Source organism: Macaca mulatta, chromosome 10 (genome assembly GCF_049350105.2).
Source record: "Macaca mulatta isolate MMU2019108-1 chromosome 10, T2T-MMU8v2.0, whole genome shotgun sequence".
NCBI classification, from domain to species: domain Eukaryota; kingdom Metazoa; phylum Chordata; class Mammalia; order Primates; family Cercopithecidae; genus Macaca; species Macaca mulatta.
Window position 1 is genome coordinate 62,844,925 of NC_133415.1, and position 21,889 is coordinate 62,866,813.

General features: G+C 41.1%; 1 protein-coding gene across 12 annotated transcripts in view; it reads right to left on the reverse strand.

The window, feature by feature from the left end:
- KIZ (kizuna centrosomal protein) overlaps positions 1 to 21,889 on the reverse strand; it is a 120,105-nt gene that overhangs the window by 38,918 nt on the left and 59,298 nt on the right. For all 12 annotated transcript variants that reach the window (XM_028828134.2, XM_028828140.2, XM_015149584.3 and 9 more), the window contains one exon: positions 2,674 to 2,767. In XM_028828134.2, coding sequence (XP_028683967.2) covers positions 2,674 to 2,767 — 94 coding nt within the window. The remainder of the gene's footprint in view (positions 1 to 2,673; positions 2,768 to 21,889) is intronic.

Sequence of the window (21,889 nt, forward strand, 5' to 3'; positions counted from 1 at the left end):
TTTCTAATATAAACAATATCATTAAAGAAAAAAAAAAAGATTAGATAGCAAAGGACAGCTGACCAACACTTATTTCACCCTTAAAATGCCTAAGATGTGATGTACTTGCAGTGAACAAGCATGGAAAATAATGTTGTTACAAGACAGTGCTAACTCAAAGGGACAATAAAACCCAAACAGTATCTTTCTTAAGATCTATGTTCATCAGCTGGGCATGGTGGCTCACACCTGTAATCTCAGCACTTTGGGAGACTGAGGGAGGGGCGTGGATCGCCCAAGGTCAGGAGTTCGAGACAGCCTGGCCAACATGGTGAAACCCTGTCTCTACTAAAAACACAAAAAATCAGCCGGGCATGGTGGCACATGCCTGTAGTCCCAGCTACTTGGGAGGCTGAGGAAGGAGAATCACTTGAACCCCGGAGGCGTGAGCCTCGGTTGCAGTGAGCCGAGATCGCGCCACTGCACTCCAGCCTGGGCAACAGAGCGAGACTCTGTCTTGAAAAAACGAACAAACAAAAAAGGAAGCAAACGAAAAAGATCTACGTTCATCAGCAAAGAACGAACGGATCTAGGTTATCTTTGAAAAGGGGCATGAAATCTGTGAGAAGCGTACAGGGGGCTGTATCTATCTTTGTAATAATTTATTTCTTCCCCCTAAGGAATAGGGGGAAGGGGGAGGGAAGGAAGTTTGAGAAGAGGGAAAAGAGAGAAAGAGCAGAAGAGAAGGAAGGTGGGTGAAGTGAGGGGAGCAAAGGAGGGAGAAGGGGGAGTACGAAGATGGGGGAAAGGAGGAAGAGGAGGAGGAGGGGGTCGGAAACAAATATGGTGCAACGGTAACAACACATGTGAATTTGGGTTGTGGGCATGGGATTAGTGGGTCTGTCCTATCACTGAATATATGTATGTTTGAAACGCTGTAAAAAAAAAAAAAGTCCTACTACTCTCTTAATTGCAGCGGCAAGGAAAGAGGGGTCTGAGGAGGACTGAAGGTGCTCTGGAAGGCTGGAGGGGGAATGCCAGAGGCTCTAGATGGCACAGCCACATAGGCATGTGACTTCAAGACAGAGGCAGCAAAGCTTGACTCCAGAAGGTGCAGGTACATAATCCTTGAACTATGAGCATGACAATAATTTTAAAAACACCTTAAAAAGAACCAAAGCCAGATTATCCTATATTATATATAAAGATGAAAAAACATGATTTGAAATAAGACACATTCCCAAGATGTTCAACCTAGAAGGCTGTTTCCCTGAATGTGACTTTTCTAAGGAATGAGGAAGGAATATGCCAATGGACATGCTCTAAACTTGGGCTTCTGGTTCCTCCCCTCATAATTTCCTTGGGAACTTGCTCCATCCGTTTCCATGTTCTGTTCAGTATCTTCAAATTCTCTCTTGGCACCAGCTCCCAAGGCCTCTCCTTCCTCTTGCCTGAAACACTGCAGGGCTCCCTCCTTCAATGTCTCAGTCCGAAACCAAACATGAAATTCCCTAAGGCACTGCAGAACTCCTATCACAGCTCTGTTCAAAAAGCTCCAGTGGCTTTTCAAAAGCTACGAAACTAAACACAGTCTCCCTGGCCTGGTGTTGGATGCTGCACACCATGGCCAGCAACTGCTTCTTGTGCTCCTTCTCACCATCCCCAGACTTGAGTCCTCGCTTCAGCCTCAGGATGGCTCTGTTGCCTGAGTATGTGTTGGGTTTCCCAGTGTGCTCTCTGGCTCACAGCTGCCATTTCTTGTCGCCTCTGCCCCCTCCGCCAACTCATACCATCAAAAGCCTATCTTTTAAGGATCACCTCTCACACCCCTGTACTCCCTCTATCATGACCTCTGCCTTCCTTGCTTCTCCAGGAGTCTTGGCTTGGCTCTCTTTCCTGAAAGCCCATATTTTTGCCATTTTCTTATTACATGCATCCCATGATGTCACACCCCAGAAGGCAGGCGGGGGGCACATTTTATTTGTCTCTTTCCCTCCAATGGATCTGGGCTGATATCTGTGTACAGTAATGGATTGATAGGTATTTGCTGAATTGACATGAATGACTATACAGTATTTCTGAAGTATGGAGTGGAGATGAAAAACCAGAGTGTTATAAGACGCTTTGAAATTTCTTGGAAAATGAATTCTTACATAAAACATTCTGCAAAAGGCCTGAGGTCAGAAAGTTAAAAACCAACCAACCACAAAACCTCACTTACTACTTTTCTTATCGTTGTTTTTTTCAAATACATAACATTTCCTCAAATGAATAACTGGCACATCTGGAAACCTTTTTTTTTTTTTTTTTTTTTGAGATAGTGTCTCACTCTGTCACCCAGGCTGGAGTGCAGTGGCGTGATCTTGGCTCTCTGCAACCTCCGCCTCCTGGGTTCAAGCAATTCTCCTCCCTCAGCCTCCCAAGTAGCCAGGACTACAGGCGCATGCCACCATATCCAGCTAATTTTTGTACTTTCAGTAGAGACGGGGTTTCACCATGTTGGCCAGAATGGTCTTGATCTCTTAAGCTCGTGATCTGCTCGCCTCGGCATCCCAAAGTGCTGGGATTACAGGCGTGAGCCACCACACCCGGCCAAAACTTTTCTTTTTCTTTCTTTTTTAAATAAAAATTACTAACCTTGCTCTGTGGTCCACATTTGTGACTGGGAAAACTTCAGACAGTTTAGCTACCTACCTCTTCTTTGAGAGAATTATCATGTTCTTTCAAGGTGGCAACATGCTGACCCACCAGTGCCCTCGGTACGCCTGAGTCTGGTGCTTGTCCAGGTCTATAAAACAGAAACAGGACACTCACTATAGATTTGTAATATTATAAGATTCCTACTTTTTTAAAGGCCTCAATTATGTTAGTAGAAGATGGTTTATCCAGAAAAGTCTAGAACTCAACATATTCTGGACTAAGTGAGTTTTGAGTACAAGTATCATTTTTTTTTAACTTTTAAAAACTTTGGTTATTTCATTGCTAAGTGAGTATTCTCAACTTTTGCTGCACGCAGAACAACCTGGTGAGTTCTGCACAATCTGGGTGCCTGGGGTCACCTCTACAGAGTCCAGGAAAAATGGTCTGGGGTGCGGCTTGGCCAGTGGGCTTTTTAAAAAATTTATTTTAAAAATTTAATCTATTTCTTTATTTAGAGACTGGGTCATGAGACTGGCTTTCATCATGTTGCTCAGGCTGGTCATAAACTCCTGGGCTCAAGCAGTCCACCTGCCTCGGTCTCCCAAAGTGCTGAGATGATAGGTGTGAGCCACCATGCCTGGTCTGGTCAGTGGGATTTTTAAGGCTCACAGAGTGATTCTAAAGTACAACAATGGTTTTGAATCACTGCATAGATGGTCAGTCTTCCACATGTAGTCAGGAGAAAAAGATCACATTTTCATCTCGACAGCAGTTGTTTTGTTACACTCTTACCATGGTCTACTTACAGGTTTTTAAAAATTAAGATATTAGGAAAGCGTTAAAAAGTAAGCCTATACTGCTACCCAGGCTGTGGTATTTATATACTAAAAGGAACCAGAGTTCATTAAAGAAATGCCCTATTCAGGTCTGGGGCAGGAAACGCACAAGATGAACCTGAAATATCTTGTGGGTACCAGAAAGCAAGGAAGCTCTCAAAGTTGTATCAAAAGAACTGAAGGTGGGGAGGGGATATCTTGAGGAAGCTCCCACTGTCAATGATGGGACGATTTCAGCCTCAAAAGGATACTGACTGTAATGCACTGAAACACAGGAAATACATGAAAATCCTTGAGTTCATCTAAAAATAAATAAATAAAATTTAAAAAATAAAAATAAAAACCTTTGGATTCAGCCTTAAAAGGAAGGAAATCCTGTCACATACTACAACATAGATGAATCTTAAGGGCATTGTGCTAAGTGAAATAAGCCAATCAGAAAAGGACAAATACTGTATGATCCCAACATGAGGTACCTAGAACAGTCAAATTCATAAAGACAGAAGTTGAATGGTGGGTGCTGGGGCCTGGGGGGAAGGGAAAATGAGGAGTTGTTTAATGTGTATAGATTTTCCATTTTATATGATGAAAATGTTCTGGAGATCTGTTGTACAACAAAGTAAAGATATTTAACACTACTGAACTGTACAGTTGAAAATGGTTAAGATGGCTAATTTTATGTTTTTTTAAACCACAATAAAGACAAAATAAAAATAAACTGTAAAACCTTTGGAGGCTGGTAGGGCAACAATTCATTATTCTGCAAACTGGTAAATAAAGAAATAGAATAAAACATTTATCCTGCTTTTGTGGTCAAAAAATACATTTCAGAGTCACCAAGTAGCTGATAAGGTGACTTATCTTCCAATAAACGCAGAAGAAATGATCAAATTAGAAAAGTCACCATTTTGTAAGTCCAAATTAATGAATGTATCTAGGAAATGGTCATAATGTTGTGAAAATTACATAATAGTAAACTTCTGTACTGGAGTCACCAACCTTCCAACATTTGAACCCACAGATCGGTCTTAGTATCACTAACCACGGGGTGACCACGCATCATGTGCTGCCCAATTTTAAGTACCAGCACCACCCATGACATTTTCTTGCCAAAATAACTGGCCTGGAATTTAATCACACATTTGTATCTAACCACCAGTTTACAGGTAATAAAGAGTAAAGAGGAACTGGTTAAACATACCAACCAAATAGAGCATGTAAATTCTCCAGGATAAGTGACCCAATTCCTTCAACAAATCAATACTATAAAAAAAGGAGGGAGGGAATGTTACAAAATTAAAAGAGATTTCAGAGACATAGCCAATTGTAATATGTGGACCTTATTTGAACTCTGATTCAAACAAAACAAATATAGAAAAACATTTTTTCAGATAAGCAAGGCAAACTGACAAGGACTAGGTATTAGATAAACTGAAGAAATTTGTTGATTATGTTAAATGATAGTATTTTAAATCCTTATATGTTAGAGATATAAGTATTTGTGAATGAAATGATATGTTGTCTGTTTTAAACTACTCAAGAAAAAAAGCGTTAGGGAAAGAGATAAAACAAGACTGATGAAATGTGAACAGTTGGTGGGTCTGAGTAATGGGTATATGAGACTTCAAATATTCAAAAATGTCAACGTAAAAAGTTAAGTGTATATTAGTGTCTGCAACTTACTTAGAAATGTATAAAAATAAGAGATTGATGGAAGGATGGATAAACAAATATGAGAGTGCAATAAAATATCAGGAGTACAATCTGGGTGGTGTATATACGGATATCCACTGTATGATTCCTTTCACTTTTCTGTATGTTTGAAAAATTTCATAATAAAATCTCTGGAAAAAGAAGTAAGTCTAGGTACAGTTCAGAACCTTCCTTAATAAATCTTAATTGTTATAACTTGTGCCTGACCTAACCCTATTTTTTCAGGACTTGAATAAAGTGAGATGGATCATTGGAATCCTTTGATTCTAAGGCTTCTGACTAGTTTGATAGAAAGACCTTTCAGCAACTTGCCTTTCTTGGTTACCACCGTACCTCAATGATGTCATTAAACTACCCAATTCCTTTGTTTTGACCTTTGCATCTATATTTGGTTTCTTAACAGACTGCCCTGCTGGGAAAATGCACTGACTAGTCATCAGCAAATTCTAGCCTATTCAGCAGGTATATTTATTATAGTAAGTCAGTCAACTATGCTTCTTGCTTGAAAGCAAGTTTAATTAGGATAAATTAGTTAAACAGCTAAGTGAGTCAAATTATCAACTAAGTGAGTCAAATTATCAAAGAACAGTCCCTCTGGTGTCTAATACACATGATTTTCTGAAGTAGCAAAACCAAGACAAGACTCTTGTTACTAATACACCACCCAATTGCATCTACCCTTTGGGTCCTAGCATGAAAAACTAGCTAAGGTTTCCTATAATTATTATACTTATTTCCCACATAAGGACAACATTGATTAATTGACTTGCGCAAGTCAAACAGAAAATCAGCTGTTGAAGGAGGTGCAGCACCTAGGGTTTGTGACTTCTGAACAACTAAGGCAACCCTTAAAGCACAAAAGCAAGTTGACTTGCAGATTTCTTTTGGGATAGATCAGGTAAGAAGTGCAAGAGCCATGGCTTCCTTAAATGGAGCTTTGCCCATGGCTCTACAAAAACATACCACATCAGAAAATGTACAAAGTGGTACAAAGGATTTAAAGGAGATTTTTCTGTTTTTTCTACTTTATGTTGGAAAATTTATAACATTGATGACACATAAAAAAACAAAGTTTAATGTCAGGTAGTTCTTTAATTAAAAATGTAATAAAGGAATATGGTTTAAATTGTCCATAATTAATTTCATGTACTTGAAAAGGCTTCCAATCAGAAAAGTGAAATTTAAACAAATCTATCAGCATTTCTTAACTTTAAAGGCAGAATAATAAATACCCTGAATTTTATTCTGAACACAGGCAGACTAAAATAGAGATTTTTATATACTATAATCCAAACAATACAAAGCTGACTCAATTTTTCAGTATAAGCATGAGAACACAATTGGGAAACTGTATCTGAAGGTAGCCACTAATATAGACAATTAGTTGCACCTGGAAAAAAATAAATGGATAGTTTCATTATGTTTCTCATAAGATAAAACTACTTATTAATCATTTTTATATTAAAATGTTTTCCAGAAGACAATAATGAGCAATTTTTAAATCAATTTCTCTAAATAACATGAATTATATTTTTATAATTCATAATTGTCAAAAACAATACCTTGGTCTTCCACATGATAATAGTAAACCTTGCATATGACTTTTTGTTATTTTTTTTTTTTTTTTGAGACAGCATCTTGCTGCGTCACCCAGGCTGGAGTGCAGTGGCACAATCACAGCTCACTGCAGCCTTGACATCCTGGGCTCAAACGATCCTCCCGCCTCAGCCTCCTGAGTAGCTAAGACCATATGTGTGCGCCACCACACCTTGCTAATTTTTTTGTATTTTTTGTAGAGATGGGGTTTCGCCATGTTGCCCAGGCTGGTCTCGAACTCCTGAGCTCAAGCAATCCATCTGCCTCAGCCTCCCAGAGTGCTGAGATTACAGGTATAAGCCACCTGGCCCATATGAAGGTCTTAATCCTTGATATAACATAAATCAATAATGATGACGAGAGTGGTTTGTTCTTTTTTCTCTTAAGATGCTTCATTTTGTGAGCAGGAATTCAGAAATCTTCACATTATCTTCTAGAGCAGGTGTCCCAACACCTAGGCCACAGACTGGTACTGATATGTGGTCTGCTAGGAACTGGGCCACAAAGCAGGAGGTGAGTGGCAGGAGGGTGAAGCATGAGCTCCACCTCCTGTCAGATCACAGGGAGCATTAGATTCTTATAGGAGCACGAACCCAATTGTGAACTGTGCATGCGAGGGAGCTAGGTTGCATGTTCCTTATGAGAATCTAATGCCTGATGATCTGTCACTGTCTCCCATCACCCCCAAACGTGACCATCTAGTTGCAGGAAAACAAGCTCAAGGCTCCCGCTAATTTTCTATTATGGTGAATTGTATAATTATTTTATTATCTATTAAAACATAATAATAATAAAGTGCAAAATAAATGTAATGTACTTGAACCATCCTGAAACCTGGCCCCCGCTCACACCTCCCTAACCCGGGTCCGTGGAAAAACTGTCTTCCATGAACCGGTCCCTGGTGCCAAAAAGGTTGGGGACTGCTGCTCTAGAGTATGCTATGGGGGCAGATGTCTCATTTTACAGATCAAGATTAAAGAGACAGATGTGAGCTGCTGCTACACCAAATACTCCTTTAAGGATTCTGTAACCAGTCAAAGCCTTTCCACCCTGCCTGGATTAGAATTCTATGACACCAGGCTGGGTGTGATGGCTCATGCCTGTAATCCCAGCACTTTGGGAGGCAGAGGTGGGTGGATCACTTGAGGCCAGGAGTTCAAGACCAGCCTGGTCAACATGTCTACCAAAATACAAAAAATTAGCAGGGTGTGTCGGTGCGCACCTGTAATCCCAGCTACTCAGGAGGCTGAGACACAAGAATCTCCTGAGCTCAGGAGGCGGAGGTTGCAGTGAGCCAAGATCACTCCACAGCACTCCAGCCTGGGCGATAGAGCAAGATTCTGTCTTAAAAAAAAAGAAAAAAGAATTCTATGACACCAGAGTTATTAACCATTAAAGAATAAGAATAGGCCGGGCGCGGTGGCTCAAGCCTGTAATCCCAGCACTTTGGGAGGCCGAGACGGGCAGATCACGAGGTCAGGAGATCGAGACCATCCTGGCTAACACGGTGAAACCCCGTCTCTAATAAAAAATACAAAAAAAAAAAACTAGCTGGGCGAGGTGGCGGGTGCCTGTAGTCCCAGCTACTCGGGAGGCTGAGGCAGGAGAATGGCGTGAACCCGGGAGGCGGAGCTTGCAGTGAGCCGAGATCTGGCCATTGCACTCCAGCCTGGGTGACACAGCAAGACTCCGTCTCAAAAAAAAAAAAAAAAAAAAAAAAGAATAAGAATAAATCATTCTCTCCAAACCAGTGTTTCTGCAATGGTTGATCAAACTGGCCAGGTGACGATCACAAAGCAGACAGGTCTATTTCACTTAGACTTGGGGTTCCCAGTAGGGACTTCTGGGTGCTAAGGGGTACAGAGGAAGCCAGAACAAGGAGGGCAGCGGGGGAGCCTGGTGACTAATATCCATTAGGAAGAATCTGTGTTTAAAGACCTGACTACCGTCTCTCAAAGGTCACAAACACTTGGCACTTTTTTCAAGGCTAGACAGTGAACCAGTGATAATGAGTGTGCGTTAAACAGCATCCCCAGTCACAACATATACAGCAATTCTAACTGTAGCAGAACATAATGCTGACAGCAGAAAACATTCCTGACTTCTTTATCTGGCTCTAAAAAATGATTGTGGTAAAGAAACAGTTTTGAAGACTCCAGATATTAATTTTAAAATTTGTGGTGGTCATAAAGAAGGATCATTTCTTATGGAAGACTGATTTACACATAACTGTAGATCAATAGTCATGTAAAACACAACCTTTCATAATGGAAATCAATGCTCTATTATGAATGCTGAGAAAGTCTAACAATCGTTAGTCTAGTAGGTGCAGACATCATGGCTTATCAGCCATAATCGCAGTTTGGCAGCCTAGGTTAAGAGAGTCACAAAATGAATCCTTTTTTTAAACAACTCAGTTTGCACAGAGAATTATAAATGCATATATTCTTCCCATGCTACACACCACAACTGTGGTTTATGCCAAATAGTATATAAACAGATACAAAAGGCAGTGAGAAAGAAACGGGAGATTCGTTAAAGAGCCTTCTAAGACAGAATCACCAAATGACCTAGAGAGTGTAGAAGGACTCCTCCCAACCCAGCTTCTTCCACTACATTGTAAAGGATTATTTTAAGACTGGTTTTTATTCTGCATGATAAAAACTACAAGAGGGTTTTCTTGCATTGTCCTTTACTGCCTTAGGTTGAAAAGCTACTGACCAGGAAGGTCATTTCCAGCATTTCCCATAGGTTCAAAATTACTAGTACAGATGCAGAAGGTAATATAAAAACACAGCCACTTAATCCAGTGACGTTTTCTTGTGACAAGGTCCCTTTAAAGACTATTATCCTGATTTCCATCCACCCTTTGAGAGAATCCAGTGTGTACTAGATTTAAGCGGAATCCTCTAAATATCCTCCCTATTTATATTTTTAACATAAAACAGCCTAAGTGGCACATGACAGGTGAGGAAGACGGCGCTATGTGTAGGCTAAGCAGACCCAAAGCCACTCACTCGCTCGGCCAGCCAAACAAGGTCCCTTCAGAGGGGCTTTCACAGACATGCATCTACTGACCACTCCTGAGTAATAATCTGTTCTCTGCTGGTAAACAGTGCAGATGTATTTTAATAAGAGGATTGCAACTTTAATAAGAGGATGTCAAGCCAGTAAGACTTGACTTGCTTTTCATAGCTGCCACCCCAGGTAGCAGTCCTGGAAGCTGATGAAGGACAGCTTCTCTGTGAGCTTCAAGGTCTTCTTTCAGAATGTCACTGTGATTACAGAGCCTATAAAATAAAAAAGGTGCTGCAGGAGATGCTTATTTAAGCACAGATCGTCAGCTTCTAGAATCTATGGTGGTTCTTCATGGTTTACTGAAATATATCTGTAATATAATCTGGACATTAAAATGCAGCAGCTATACTGTCTCTCAACAAAGATATAAAATGGGGCAGTTTGAAAAACTTGTTTGTGTGTATGCGGCAATTTTAAATCCATCAGAGGAAGTAACTTTTAACCCTTTGTTGACTTTAATGATGTTCAAATCCACAGCTGGGCAATCTCGTTCCACATTCCACCTGAATGATAGGTATGCTAGATAATCTTAACAGCAGAAAGGGCTAATTTTATATTGTCAATCATAACAAAGTTAGATCCCCACAACTCATATGAAATTTACTTAAATTGTCACTGCTAAGAAATTGAAAACTACTGGCTGAAGTATAGGTTACGTCCTCTATTTCCAAATGTAGAAAAATGACTATTATTTTTCCATTCAGATCCTATTGCAGTAAAATTTTCTTTATTCTTAATCAGGATAGGAAGGTATGGAAAGAGGGATTTATCTTTTATTATCTATATCCAGTCTACTGAGTAAGTGATAAGAGTCTAAAAATTTGGTCACTGTTTTAGGTTAGGTCTACCATTGTATCACAGTAGCCTTCAAACAGATTGGTTAGTTACCATCTTTAAAAAAAATGTCTATTTTGGGGGATGCATGATTCTAAAAAGCTATAGGAGAAGATATAAAAGACAAAACAGTGTTTCTACTTTAAAGGAGCTGTTCACATTTGTAGTTAGGAATATTTAACATAATACCCCAAAAAGAAAATGAAGATTAGTTACAAAGCAACTTATAAATCAATATGTTATTTGCGAAGTACTAATTTGTAAATAGCACTACAGTTGGTGAAGTTACTGGACCTAGTTGATGACTATGTGCCTGATGTGATAAGGATGAAGGAGACGTGGTCTGTTGGAGGGTGAGTGACAACTGCAGACTCAGGCCTACCCCTACTGTGAAGTGTATCTTTATGCTGGGAAGGAAGTAATAACAGGCTCACAGGATTCAAGTGCTATTCCTGACTCTTATCCACACTGTTGGTGCTCCAGCTCCTTGCCAATTCCCAAGCTTCTGTCTAAACTCTAAGCCTGGATTCTTAGTTCTTATAGTTCAGACCCTGAGTTGGGTCTTTCACTCCTGGGTTCTGCTGTCCCAAAGCTTCCAGACTTCAGGCCTATCTGACTTATAGTACCTGTGAATACCTCTTATTGCCTAGGCAAAATCTGGATCCTAATTCTTCCTGGAAGACTCTATCTTGTCATCACTCAATTCCCAGAACAACACCTGCCCTTAAGAGGTTCCCCCAATGGTGAGCCAATTTCAGGGCAGTAAAAGAGAGCCTGTAATCAATGGTGAGAGGCACATGGCAGGCCATCAGACAATCAGGAATTATGAAGCAGTGAAGACACAGAGAGATCACTGGAGGCCCATGGGCTTCACTGAGGAGGAGGAACTTGAGCCAGGCAGGTTTTACGGAGGAGGGGAGATGACATTTGAAACTAAGGAGAGACACAGGCAAAGGTGATGGGAAATGGCAGGGTAAGAGTGGTGTGGGGACCAGCAAGGGAGACAAGTTTGGCTGGGTAGGGGCTGCTGCTGGTGATAGTAGGATAGCAATGGAAAATTAAATTCAATATGAAACTCTGGAAAGAATACAGCAACAGGCTTGTGGATTTCCGAGTCACTGCTGGTTTCTCGAAAGCAGTGTTTTTCAGAGGGTTAGCCTGGCAGCCCTGCAAGGATGGAGTTGGTGAGGAGAGAGACCTCAGGCCCAGAGACCAGTCAGGAGACTGACCTTGTGTTGTAGGTGGCAGAGGAAGAGCAGGTAAGTAGGTGAGGCAAGGGAGGAAGAAACGTGTTTTACTGCTCACCTGGGGAGCACTCAGCTGCCTACAGGAAAGGTAACTGAGACCACGCTGGCTGCTGGTGGGGTGGGGCTGTGGAGAGCTGGGGCCAGTGCCTCCATCAAAAGTTCCCTCTGGGGAGTGTGTGTCCTAGTGAACCTAGATCTTCTCAGTTTTTAAGAAAAGCTGGAAGTTTATAATCACTAGTTTTGTTTTTATTTAACAGCTCCCAGTTTTTAAAATGTGGTGACTAATTCAAAAGGTTGCCTATCCACTGACAGGACAAAGAGAACCCATCTGCAGGCCAAGGTAGGCCTGCGGCCACCAGCTTATGATCTCCAAGTTTAGATTCCCTTTAGTCCCACTTCTCAAACCAGGATGCAAACCTGCAGCAAGGACCATGGCTTAATGTTTTGGATATCCTCTAAAAGGTTAGTACTGTGCAATACTGGAAACTGGCTGACACTCCATGGTGCTGGTGGATGCTGCAGTGGGAGCAGATTCCCTCCCTGGGAAGGTGTATTTTATCTTTGCCATGCTTAGGAATGGTGACGACAGAAAGCAGACTGACTTTTAGTGGTCTTATCATTGTTTCTAAATTCTTCCATAGAATGCACCTACTTATTACCAGAATCTGCACTCCTCCAACATCCCCTCACTACCACCATGGTGTGCATGCTAGTGCTTAGTAATGCTTGATTGTCCTGCCAGGACAAATGCCAGATAACCTTTGTTCTTTGCAGATCTTATCAATCTAAGTGTCAGGCTTACTTAGACTAGCTCAGCTCATGACCCTCTAGAAGCTTCCCTGACTACCTTACTCATAGGGATCTTTCTTATCCCTGCATTCTTTAGCACAAATGAGATACCATCTTACCTTCTTACCTTGTGCTATTCCATAGTTAAGTCATCTCTGCTGAGTCTTCTCAACAAGAGCAAAAGCCTGGTGAGAAGAGCAACTGTACTTCTGAATTTTTTACTTTTATTTCTCATAGCATTCAGCACAATGCTGAGCACATAACTTAATGATACCACATGTCGAATGACAAGCTGAAACTTAAGCCCAGATAAAAGAAATTCATATGACACACTTATCTTTACAGTTTTTTTGTTTGTTTGTTTTGTTTTTTTATAAAAATGAGATGGGGTCTTGCTTTGTTGCCCAGGCTGGTCTCAAACTCCTGAGCTCAAGCGATCCTCTCACCTCGGCCTCCCAAAGTTCTGGGATTACAGACATAAGCCACCACATCTGGGTGACAGTATTTTTCTAATGGTTGTTGTTACACCAGTCCAGGGTTTCCCCCTTGGTATTGGGTGATCAATCAGCTGGCCACAAGCACTATGCACCGCGCTTATGATCTACTCTAACTCGGAACTTTCTCTGACTAAAAGATGAGCTGGTTTATGCTGAGGATTTCTAACAGTGCTCTTCCCAGATAGCAGACTTTAGTTTATAAAATATTCATCAGTTATTTTGCTGAAAAGAACTCAACTAAAGAATTCAAACACTGTATGGAATTAAATATTAAAGACTATGGGTCATAAAAACACGGAAACTATTTTAGAACTCAAGACCTCAATTCCTTTTTCTATGTGCATTCCTGCCAAAATCATTCCAGCTAGAAGACACTGGCCTGAGGAATCCGTGTCCAGTCTCTGGCACCAACATGCTAGCCCTACCATCACCTTGTTCTCTGTCAGATCTGGCAGGTGGAGGAACCCGCTGAATGACAAGTAACTCGTGGACACAAATGGCACTTTAAAGATGCGTAACTTATCCAACAACAGTTAAAGCAAGTAATAAATGTAAAAAATTTGGCCAAATTAAAAATAATTGCTTTCTAGCTTCATTTTCAGTCACACAGAATTTAGGAGACAACTCCACTCCAGGCTATTGGGAACACTGAAATTAAGGTACAGGGTTTTTTAAAGTGAGTAAGAGAGAAAAGGTGCTATGCTCAGAATTGCAAACTGAGAATTACTTCTTGGCAAAAATGACCCTGTATGAGGGCTACAGAAAATAAACTTTTCCTTAACCCTACCAGATAACTTTTACGTATTCCTGACAGTGTTATCTTTTCGGTGAGTTAGATTTTTGTGTTTCAGTTGCAGCACAATAAGCTTGATTTGCAGATTTTATTTTCTCCAAGGAATAGCAATCTCAAAATGGTGTGGTGATCTCTGATCATAAGTAGTAACAAGTTTGCCAACATTGGGGCTCAGAAGCTGATATCCCAAAATACAGCATTTTGAAATGCTGGGCTGAAGCAGGGATGCAAGGTCTCTCTGATCTTCCCTCCCCCACTCCCCTTCCTGTCTTTCAATTCTCTGTCTCTCCCAAAGCACAGGATGCAATTGTTCTCTGAAGTTCCCTTATCTGTCTAAAGTCTGAACCTGCTGGAAGAAGAAAACAATCACCTATGGTCCCTTCTCTGAATTTTTATTAACTTAACTTACACTGCAGGAAGGACTAAGTCTGTCAACACACCTGGACAGATTTCCTCACAAACCACTGTCTACTCTGCAGGCCAAACACTTTGTCCCAGGGCACTATATGTTCAAGTCCATTCGTTTTCCCCTAAAAATCATTTACTATCCCCCAAATTGCCACCTTTCCCCATCTCCCCTCCCCTATGAAGAAGGGTAAAAAAGTATTCATACCCCAGTGGGTTACTGGGTAATCATCCTCCTGTAATTCCCCTGTGCTGTGCGTATCAAAACAAATTTTCCAAATCTTTTCTCCTATCAATCTGCCTTTTGTCAGTTCATTTTTCAGGGAAACTTATACTTACATAATTTACATATTACTTTTTAGAAGTTTTACAGAATGTTGTTACTGTATTTTTAGTGAGACTGAAGAGTCACAGAGCACTGGAGTTGATCACATCCAGAATAAAATTTTAGGGAAGGAAATTGTATTTCAAAAGAAGCAAGTCAGGCATGGTGGTTTTAGCCTGCAGTCCCAGATACTCAGAAGGGGGAGGCAGGAGGATCACTAGAGCCCAGGAGTTGGAGTCTAGCCTGGGCAACATATTATAACCCAGTTGCTAATAATCAAACAAAATAACACCCTCCCCACTGCCAAAAAAAAAAAAAAAAAAAAAAAAAAATCCCGAAATGAACAACAAAATGGTGTCATTTGGAGAGGTGGTCCCTAAGTGATGAACATGTAATTCAGGAATACCCTGTATTCAGAAAGCTGGGAAGAGGCAAGGCAGCCAACCTTTGTTTCCAATTCCAATTGTTTTCCAGTGACACAGAAAAACTGGCTAGGAAACTCAGCTTCTGTCTTCTCATGGGTTTGGCCCTACCTTCCGTCCTGCTCCTGCTCCTTGGAGCCCTGGGTTTCCCTTCTTCCAATCCCAGTGTACCCTTCCCTGCCGGCAGGACTTGGGGTTGGACAGTTCCCAACAAAGAGGGTTTGTGACTGGAATAAACCAAAACATTCTCGATAAGGGAGCTCCGGGCTGCGTTACTGCCTTCTCTCACTAAACTCCTTTTACTGGTATACTGGTAACAGTCTGGGGCTGCTTTTTCTTTTCTTTTAAACAACTCCCACCTCCTCTCCAAAAAACAAAACAAACTTGTTGGTTACCTCATATACTAAAAATTCTTTTCAGGTACAAATCAACTAAGGTAGGTTCCTTTCTGGATGCTTCCCCACTCTGTTCTCTTTTAGCAAGTATACAAAGATACATTAAAGCAAAATGAACAGGCTTCCTTATTTCATAGTTATTTTAATTTTTAAACCATGATGATTTCTTTAGCCTCTGTGAGGATCAATGAACATCCAGTCACTGCCTCAAAATTTTCCAAAGTTAAAAAACAAAAAATAATTTAGTTGTGGTTGCTTTCTTGGAATACAAAGCCTTTGCTGTGGCTCACCTCCCCAGGAATGCCTGGCCTGGCTTTCCCCATAGGCTCAAAACAACCTTTCCTGGGAGTCCCCCAAAAGCCCTTCCACCCAATGCATTCAATTTCTTTAATGTTTCTTGAAAGAGCAATATTTATTTATAAACAGTTGTGTCTACTTTCCTTCTGCCTGGCATGTCTATTACATGGAAAACTTGCAGGCTGCAAAGTCTGTTTAAATTATATTTACTATCCTGACTACTCTCAGCAACCAAGACAATTCTTCTTACTCCATGTGCAATATCACTAAATTCAGCGGCTAACACCATGCCTGAGATGGATACCTAGTAAGTACTTGTTGAATAAATGAACAAATGCTTTATGAGGGAAAAACAGTAGAACTAGTGATAAGGTGGTCATTAAAATGTCCCAAGCTTTGTTTTCATTCCAACCAAGCATTCCAAACTCCATCAGTTTTCATCCATTTAATGTAGTTTTAATACCCTCTCTTCCTGCCATGCTTCTGACCTGCCAGTTTCCCTCCCTGTCCACCTCCCTGCTCCTCCATCTTACAATCAGAACTCACTCAGGCCTAGGCTGAGCATCTGAAACTGATATGTAGTTCCAGCTTTACATTATGAAAAGACAATTTCATCTATTGTCTATTGACAGGGCAATTCTAAACATAAAAAGGCTTTGATCTTTAAAAACATATGGTCTGGATAGAAAAAGATTACTTTTAACACTATCATGTTCTGGTTGTGGTTTTTGCATATAATTCCCAAGGAAATTTGTTGCTTACAATAAACAACATTTAAAACCCTCCTAAGACCAATGAAAATTTTTACTTGAAACAGATGTAGAAGAATGCATCCAGGTACCAAATACTCAAGGACCACAACTGCTACAAAATATAATGAATGAACCAAAGCAGACTATTGCCTGCCAACTTGCCTGAGAGGCTAATTCAGTATTTGTGGCATACCAGTTATCCCAAAGCAATTTAGCACCCTCATCAATAAGATAAATCTCTAGTGACTCTCCCATCCGCAGGTACACAAATTCAACTGGGAACCAGAGAGGTCTGTAGAAGCTCTACCTCCATAAGGATGCAAATTAAGATTTAAACAGCGTAACAATTGGCTAGCGCTAATCCTTTTACAGAGGTGTAAATGGCTATTGAGAACTGAGGCTGCCAGCTTTTGTTAAGCAGCATTACAGGCAAATTTCACCCAAGAGCAATGCCCAGCCATCAACTCTGAGGACTACTGATAAAATACTTTAATAAAGCCAGCGCAATTTGCTTGTTTTGATATCACGTTTCTTGGCCATAAATCTAAGTATGTAACTAGAAACCACATCAAGAATTAGTGTCCTGGGAAAATAAACTGGAAGCGACTATCTCAAGTCTGACACCCGATGGCTGGAACAGCTGTATGTGAGGCCACAGTGAAGTTTGTATACAGGGTTTTGTTTGCCACACAAAACAGTTGTAGAAAGGACAAACACATACATAGTTAAACAGTATTTTTCTTTTAAAGGGCTGTCTTACAAAACCTGTGTTTTGGTGGCTACCTCAGTCTCCATTGTGCAGCCCCCTGGGTGGTCCCTTCCAGGGGGCCACTTGAAGGGAGCACAATGCCAAAAAGGAGGGAAGGAGGGGACAGCAACACAAAGGCCAGCAGAGCGGGGCGACCACGGCAGGCTGTAGACCAGGGGTCAGCAAACAACGCTCCTTCTCTTTACCCAGGAAACAAGGGCTCCTTCTCTTTACCTGGAAACAGTGTGATGAAGCTGACAGCTTGAATTATGGGCTACATTTGGTAGGGCACTGTCCATCTGCACTAAGGTCCTCTTCATTGTAGCACAGGCTGCACAAGCAAAACCCTTGCCTTTTCCCCACTCAGGCCTCTAAACAGACCTCATCATTCTGTCACATTTGAACGTTCAGAACTAACCCCCTCCCATGTGACTTTTTAAAAAAGTTTCTTAATGAAGAGCTGGAAGGCCTGGGAGAATTTTTAATAGGTATTTCCCTCCACCCTTAAAGACAGAACCCATCACACATTTTTTCCTTCACCCTTAAACCGCCTGAACCCATCACCCATTTTTAATAGCCAAGAATCATTTGTAATGGTGGCAGACATCCTTTATGAAATGAGTAACATTCTCTCTTTCACAATTCTATGGATCCCAAACTTAACCCTTTTAACAGAACAGGGGTTCTGTTTTTTTTCAGGTTGAAAAAAATCCTCCTGACCGGGCAGGTAAAGATTGGGAAAATTTACTCTTACTTCCCTGGGTTTCTTCCAAATCAGCACCGATACAAGGGTGTAGTCACTAGGGTACTGGCTGAGTTCTCCAACTGAGATGTATAAACAGCACGCAGGATGGTGGCTCATGCCTCTAATCCCAGCACTTTGGGAAGCCAATGTGGGAGGACCGCTTAAACCCAGGAGTTTGAGACCAGCTGGGCAACACAGCAAGACTCTGTCTCTTAAAATAAAATACAAAACAGGCCAGGTGTGGTGGTTCATGCCTGTAATCCCACCACTTTAGGAGGCCAAGGTGGGCAGATCACAAGGTCAGGAGATTGAGAACATCCTGGCTAACACGGTGAAACACTGTCTCTACTAAAAATACAAAAAAAAAAAAAAAATAGCTGGGCATGGTGGCAGGCACCTGTAGTCCCAGCTACTTGGGAGGCTGAGGCAGGAGAATGGTGTGAACCTGGGAGGCAGAGCTTGTGGTGAGCCAAGATTGCGCCACTGCACTCCAACCTGGGTGACAGAGCGAGACTCTGTCTCAAAAAAATAAATTAAATAAAATAAAATACATAACAGATCTCCAGGGCTTACTATGGAGCCAGCTACCTAAAGTGACTGCTTTAAATATCTACTAAAGAAAAAAAAAAAAAGAATGTGGAGGGTGTAGGGGCAGAAGGGGTGATCCCTTTCCTCCTCATCATAAGGGTCACAGTCAACACCCTTATAACAAACAGGTTAACAAAAGAAAACACAACAAATTTTATTTGATCATTGTTTTCTGTGACATGGCAGCCTTCAGATTGAAGACCTAAGGATATTGAGAAGACTGTCCATTTTTATGCTGAAGTTCAATGAAGAACAGACAATCGTGTAGAACTGTGCTTAGCCAAGAAGGGTATGTATGACTGAATGCTCACAGACTGAGTGCGGAAACTCAGCCAGGCCTGTCTGTTCATTCTTCTTGGCGTCTCTGTGCAGTGTTCCTTCCTCCCTGGTACCGGGCAGGACCCTTTCTGAAATGGGGAGTCTTACGACTCACAATCAAACAAGGTAGGTTAAAGAATTTCTTTACGGCCAATTCCACCACAGAAATATAGGAGGGAAATTAGAGTAATATTTTTAGGTTTTATGGCTGGCTTTGGGGAAAATGGGTTCAGGTTTTTATGATCCACTTTGAAGAAAAGGAATTCTAGTTTCTACAGCTTATCTCTGAGAAAATGAGGCTGAGGTACAGGAGAGTGGGAGAAGATCAGAGAAAAACTTACTTCTGAGGCCTTCCCTTTGGGGTGTCATTTTCTGAGGCCCAATGAGGGTAAATGTCTTATTATCATACAACTTTATGCCTTCCCCAAATTACAATTAGGCTCTGTATTTTCAAAAAGTTTTAAAATACTACAAACACATCAAAAAGAATTTACTAGACATTATAATCAGTTCTATCATTAAACTCTAGAGGGTAAATGATGATGAAAAGGTATCTGGTATTGTCAAGGTAGAATCATCTTTGTGAGGATTAAAGGCTGATGCAGGACCATAAAACAAAACGTCAGACTCTGCTGTGTTGTTCCATGTCTGTCCGTCTGCTTATATTCATATACACACATGTGTGTTTAAGAGAGGAGACGAGGCTCAGACTGGGCTGGTGAGGGTTACACTAGGTGAGTGGATTCGGGGAGAAGGGAAACCAGAGGGCATGAATGGGACAGGCTTACTGAAGTTTGGCTCCTGCCATGTTGAGACCCTGAAATAAGCTGCCATGTCACTTCTCTAGGGTAAGTGAGTCTCCACACAGGCCAATTTAGTCTGATGAATGGGAATGGGTCTAGTACAGAGTTATCCTCCACTGAGGGGGTACTCAGATCAGTAGGGCAGGCCCCATCCTGGGTTCTTACTCTGCTGGGGGTCCATTTCTGTGATAACAGTGAAATGGCTGGTTTATGAACATCATGCCTCCTGCTCTCTGAGCATGGTAGATATCAAATACAGGACTGCTGAAAGGATTGGGCTGGTTTGCTGTTGGACCCTCAGAGGATCAATATAGGTTGAGTATCCCTCATCTGAAATGGTTGGGAATTTGGATTTTGAATTTTTTCAGATTTTGAATTGTGTTTTTTTATTTTTATTTTTTGATTTTGGAATATAAGCATCCCAAATCTGAAATGCTCCAATAAACATTTCATCATGTTGGCACTCAAAAAGTTTCAGATTTTGGAGCATTTTGGACTTTGGATTTTAGGATTTGGGATGCTCAACCTGCCCTGTATTAAATTGAAGACGCTGAATCAATTAATTATTCAAGTGCTTGTTCGTCTAAGAAGCTGCTAAGAGGAAGCCAAAGACAAAAAGAAGAAATAAGAAACATGAAAGTGCACAAGAACAAGTATTATGAATGGATACATGGATTAAGTCTGGAGGAAGGGCATGCGGGATGTAAGCAAGAAAACAACAAAAGCTAACTGGCTCTCCTAGGACAGCCTGTCAGATTTGAGTTTGTTTTCTTTACTGTAGTGATTCTCAGATATATTTTAGTAGAATTATTCTACATTTGAGTAAAGTGGTCTTTTCTAAGTTCTTAGGAAAATTAATCTTCGTAATTTTGAGAAACTTCCCAAAATTGGTTTAGTAAAGTTTTGGCATCTGCTACCTAGTTTGCCTACTAGAAGATAATAAAATGAATGAGAGTACCGAATGAAAAATAATGGAAAGTATGGAAGTAGCTGGGAACCAGATGCAATGACCTCTTTTGTCAGTGTCAGAGTTTAGGGGATGTCAGATAAGCATGTCCCAATTCCAGGTAAGTGGACTTTTCAAAGCAGAAGAAACGGATTCCAAGTGTACTCAAGATTACAGATGCCAGCCTGTAATCACGCTCCTAAAACAACCATGCCCAGTCCAGTCCATAACATAGACATCATATGTCCATGTGATGTGTGACACAGCTGATCAGTAAGGATCATCAGTCTCATGACCAGAAATTCTTTTCGGGATTTGGTTATCCTGGAAAGTGGTGCTTTTCAATGTTTAAGGTGGCAGAACACCTGAAATTCACAAAAATTTTTGCCACGAAGTATTAATATATTCCATTTATCACACAAATTAGAACACTTTTTACTAAACAATAAATATATGCATACAATATAAAAATCAAACCATTAACATACATGTCCATGATTCAAAAATTTGTCGAGATCAGCTACTTCCACTTTCCCTTACTTTTCATTCGGTACTCTCATTCATTTTATTATCTTCTAGTAGGCAAACTATATAGCAGGTGCCAAAGTTTTAGTAAACCAATTTTAAGAAGGTTCTCAAAATTACAAAGATTAATTTTCCTATGAACTTAGAAAAGACCACTTTACTCAGATGTAGAATAATTCTAGCAGGGCATGGTAGCACGTGTATGTAGTCCCAGTTACTCAGGAGGCTGAGGCAGGAGAATTGCTTGAACCTGGGAGGTTGAGGCTATGGTGAGCCAAGATGGCACCACTGCACTCCAGCCTGGGCAACAGAGCAAGACTCTGTTTATTTGTTTATTTTTTTATTTTTTTTGAGACGGAGTCTCGCTCTGTTTCTCACGCCATTCTCCTGCCTCAGCCTCCCGAGTAGCTGGGACTACAGGCGCCCGCCACCATGCCCGGCTAATTTTTTGTATTTTTAGTAGAGATGGGGTTTCACCGTGTTAGCCAAGATGGTCTCGATCTCCTGACCTCATGATCCACCCACCTCGGCCTCCCAAAGTGCTGGGATAACAGGTGTGAGCCATTGCGTGAAGCGAAGGGAAGGGGAGGGGAGGGGAGGGGAGGGGAGGGAAGGGGA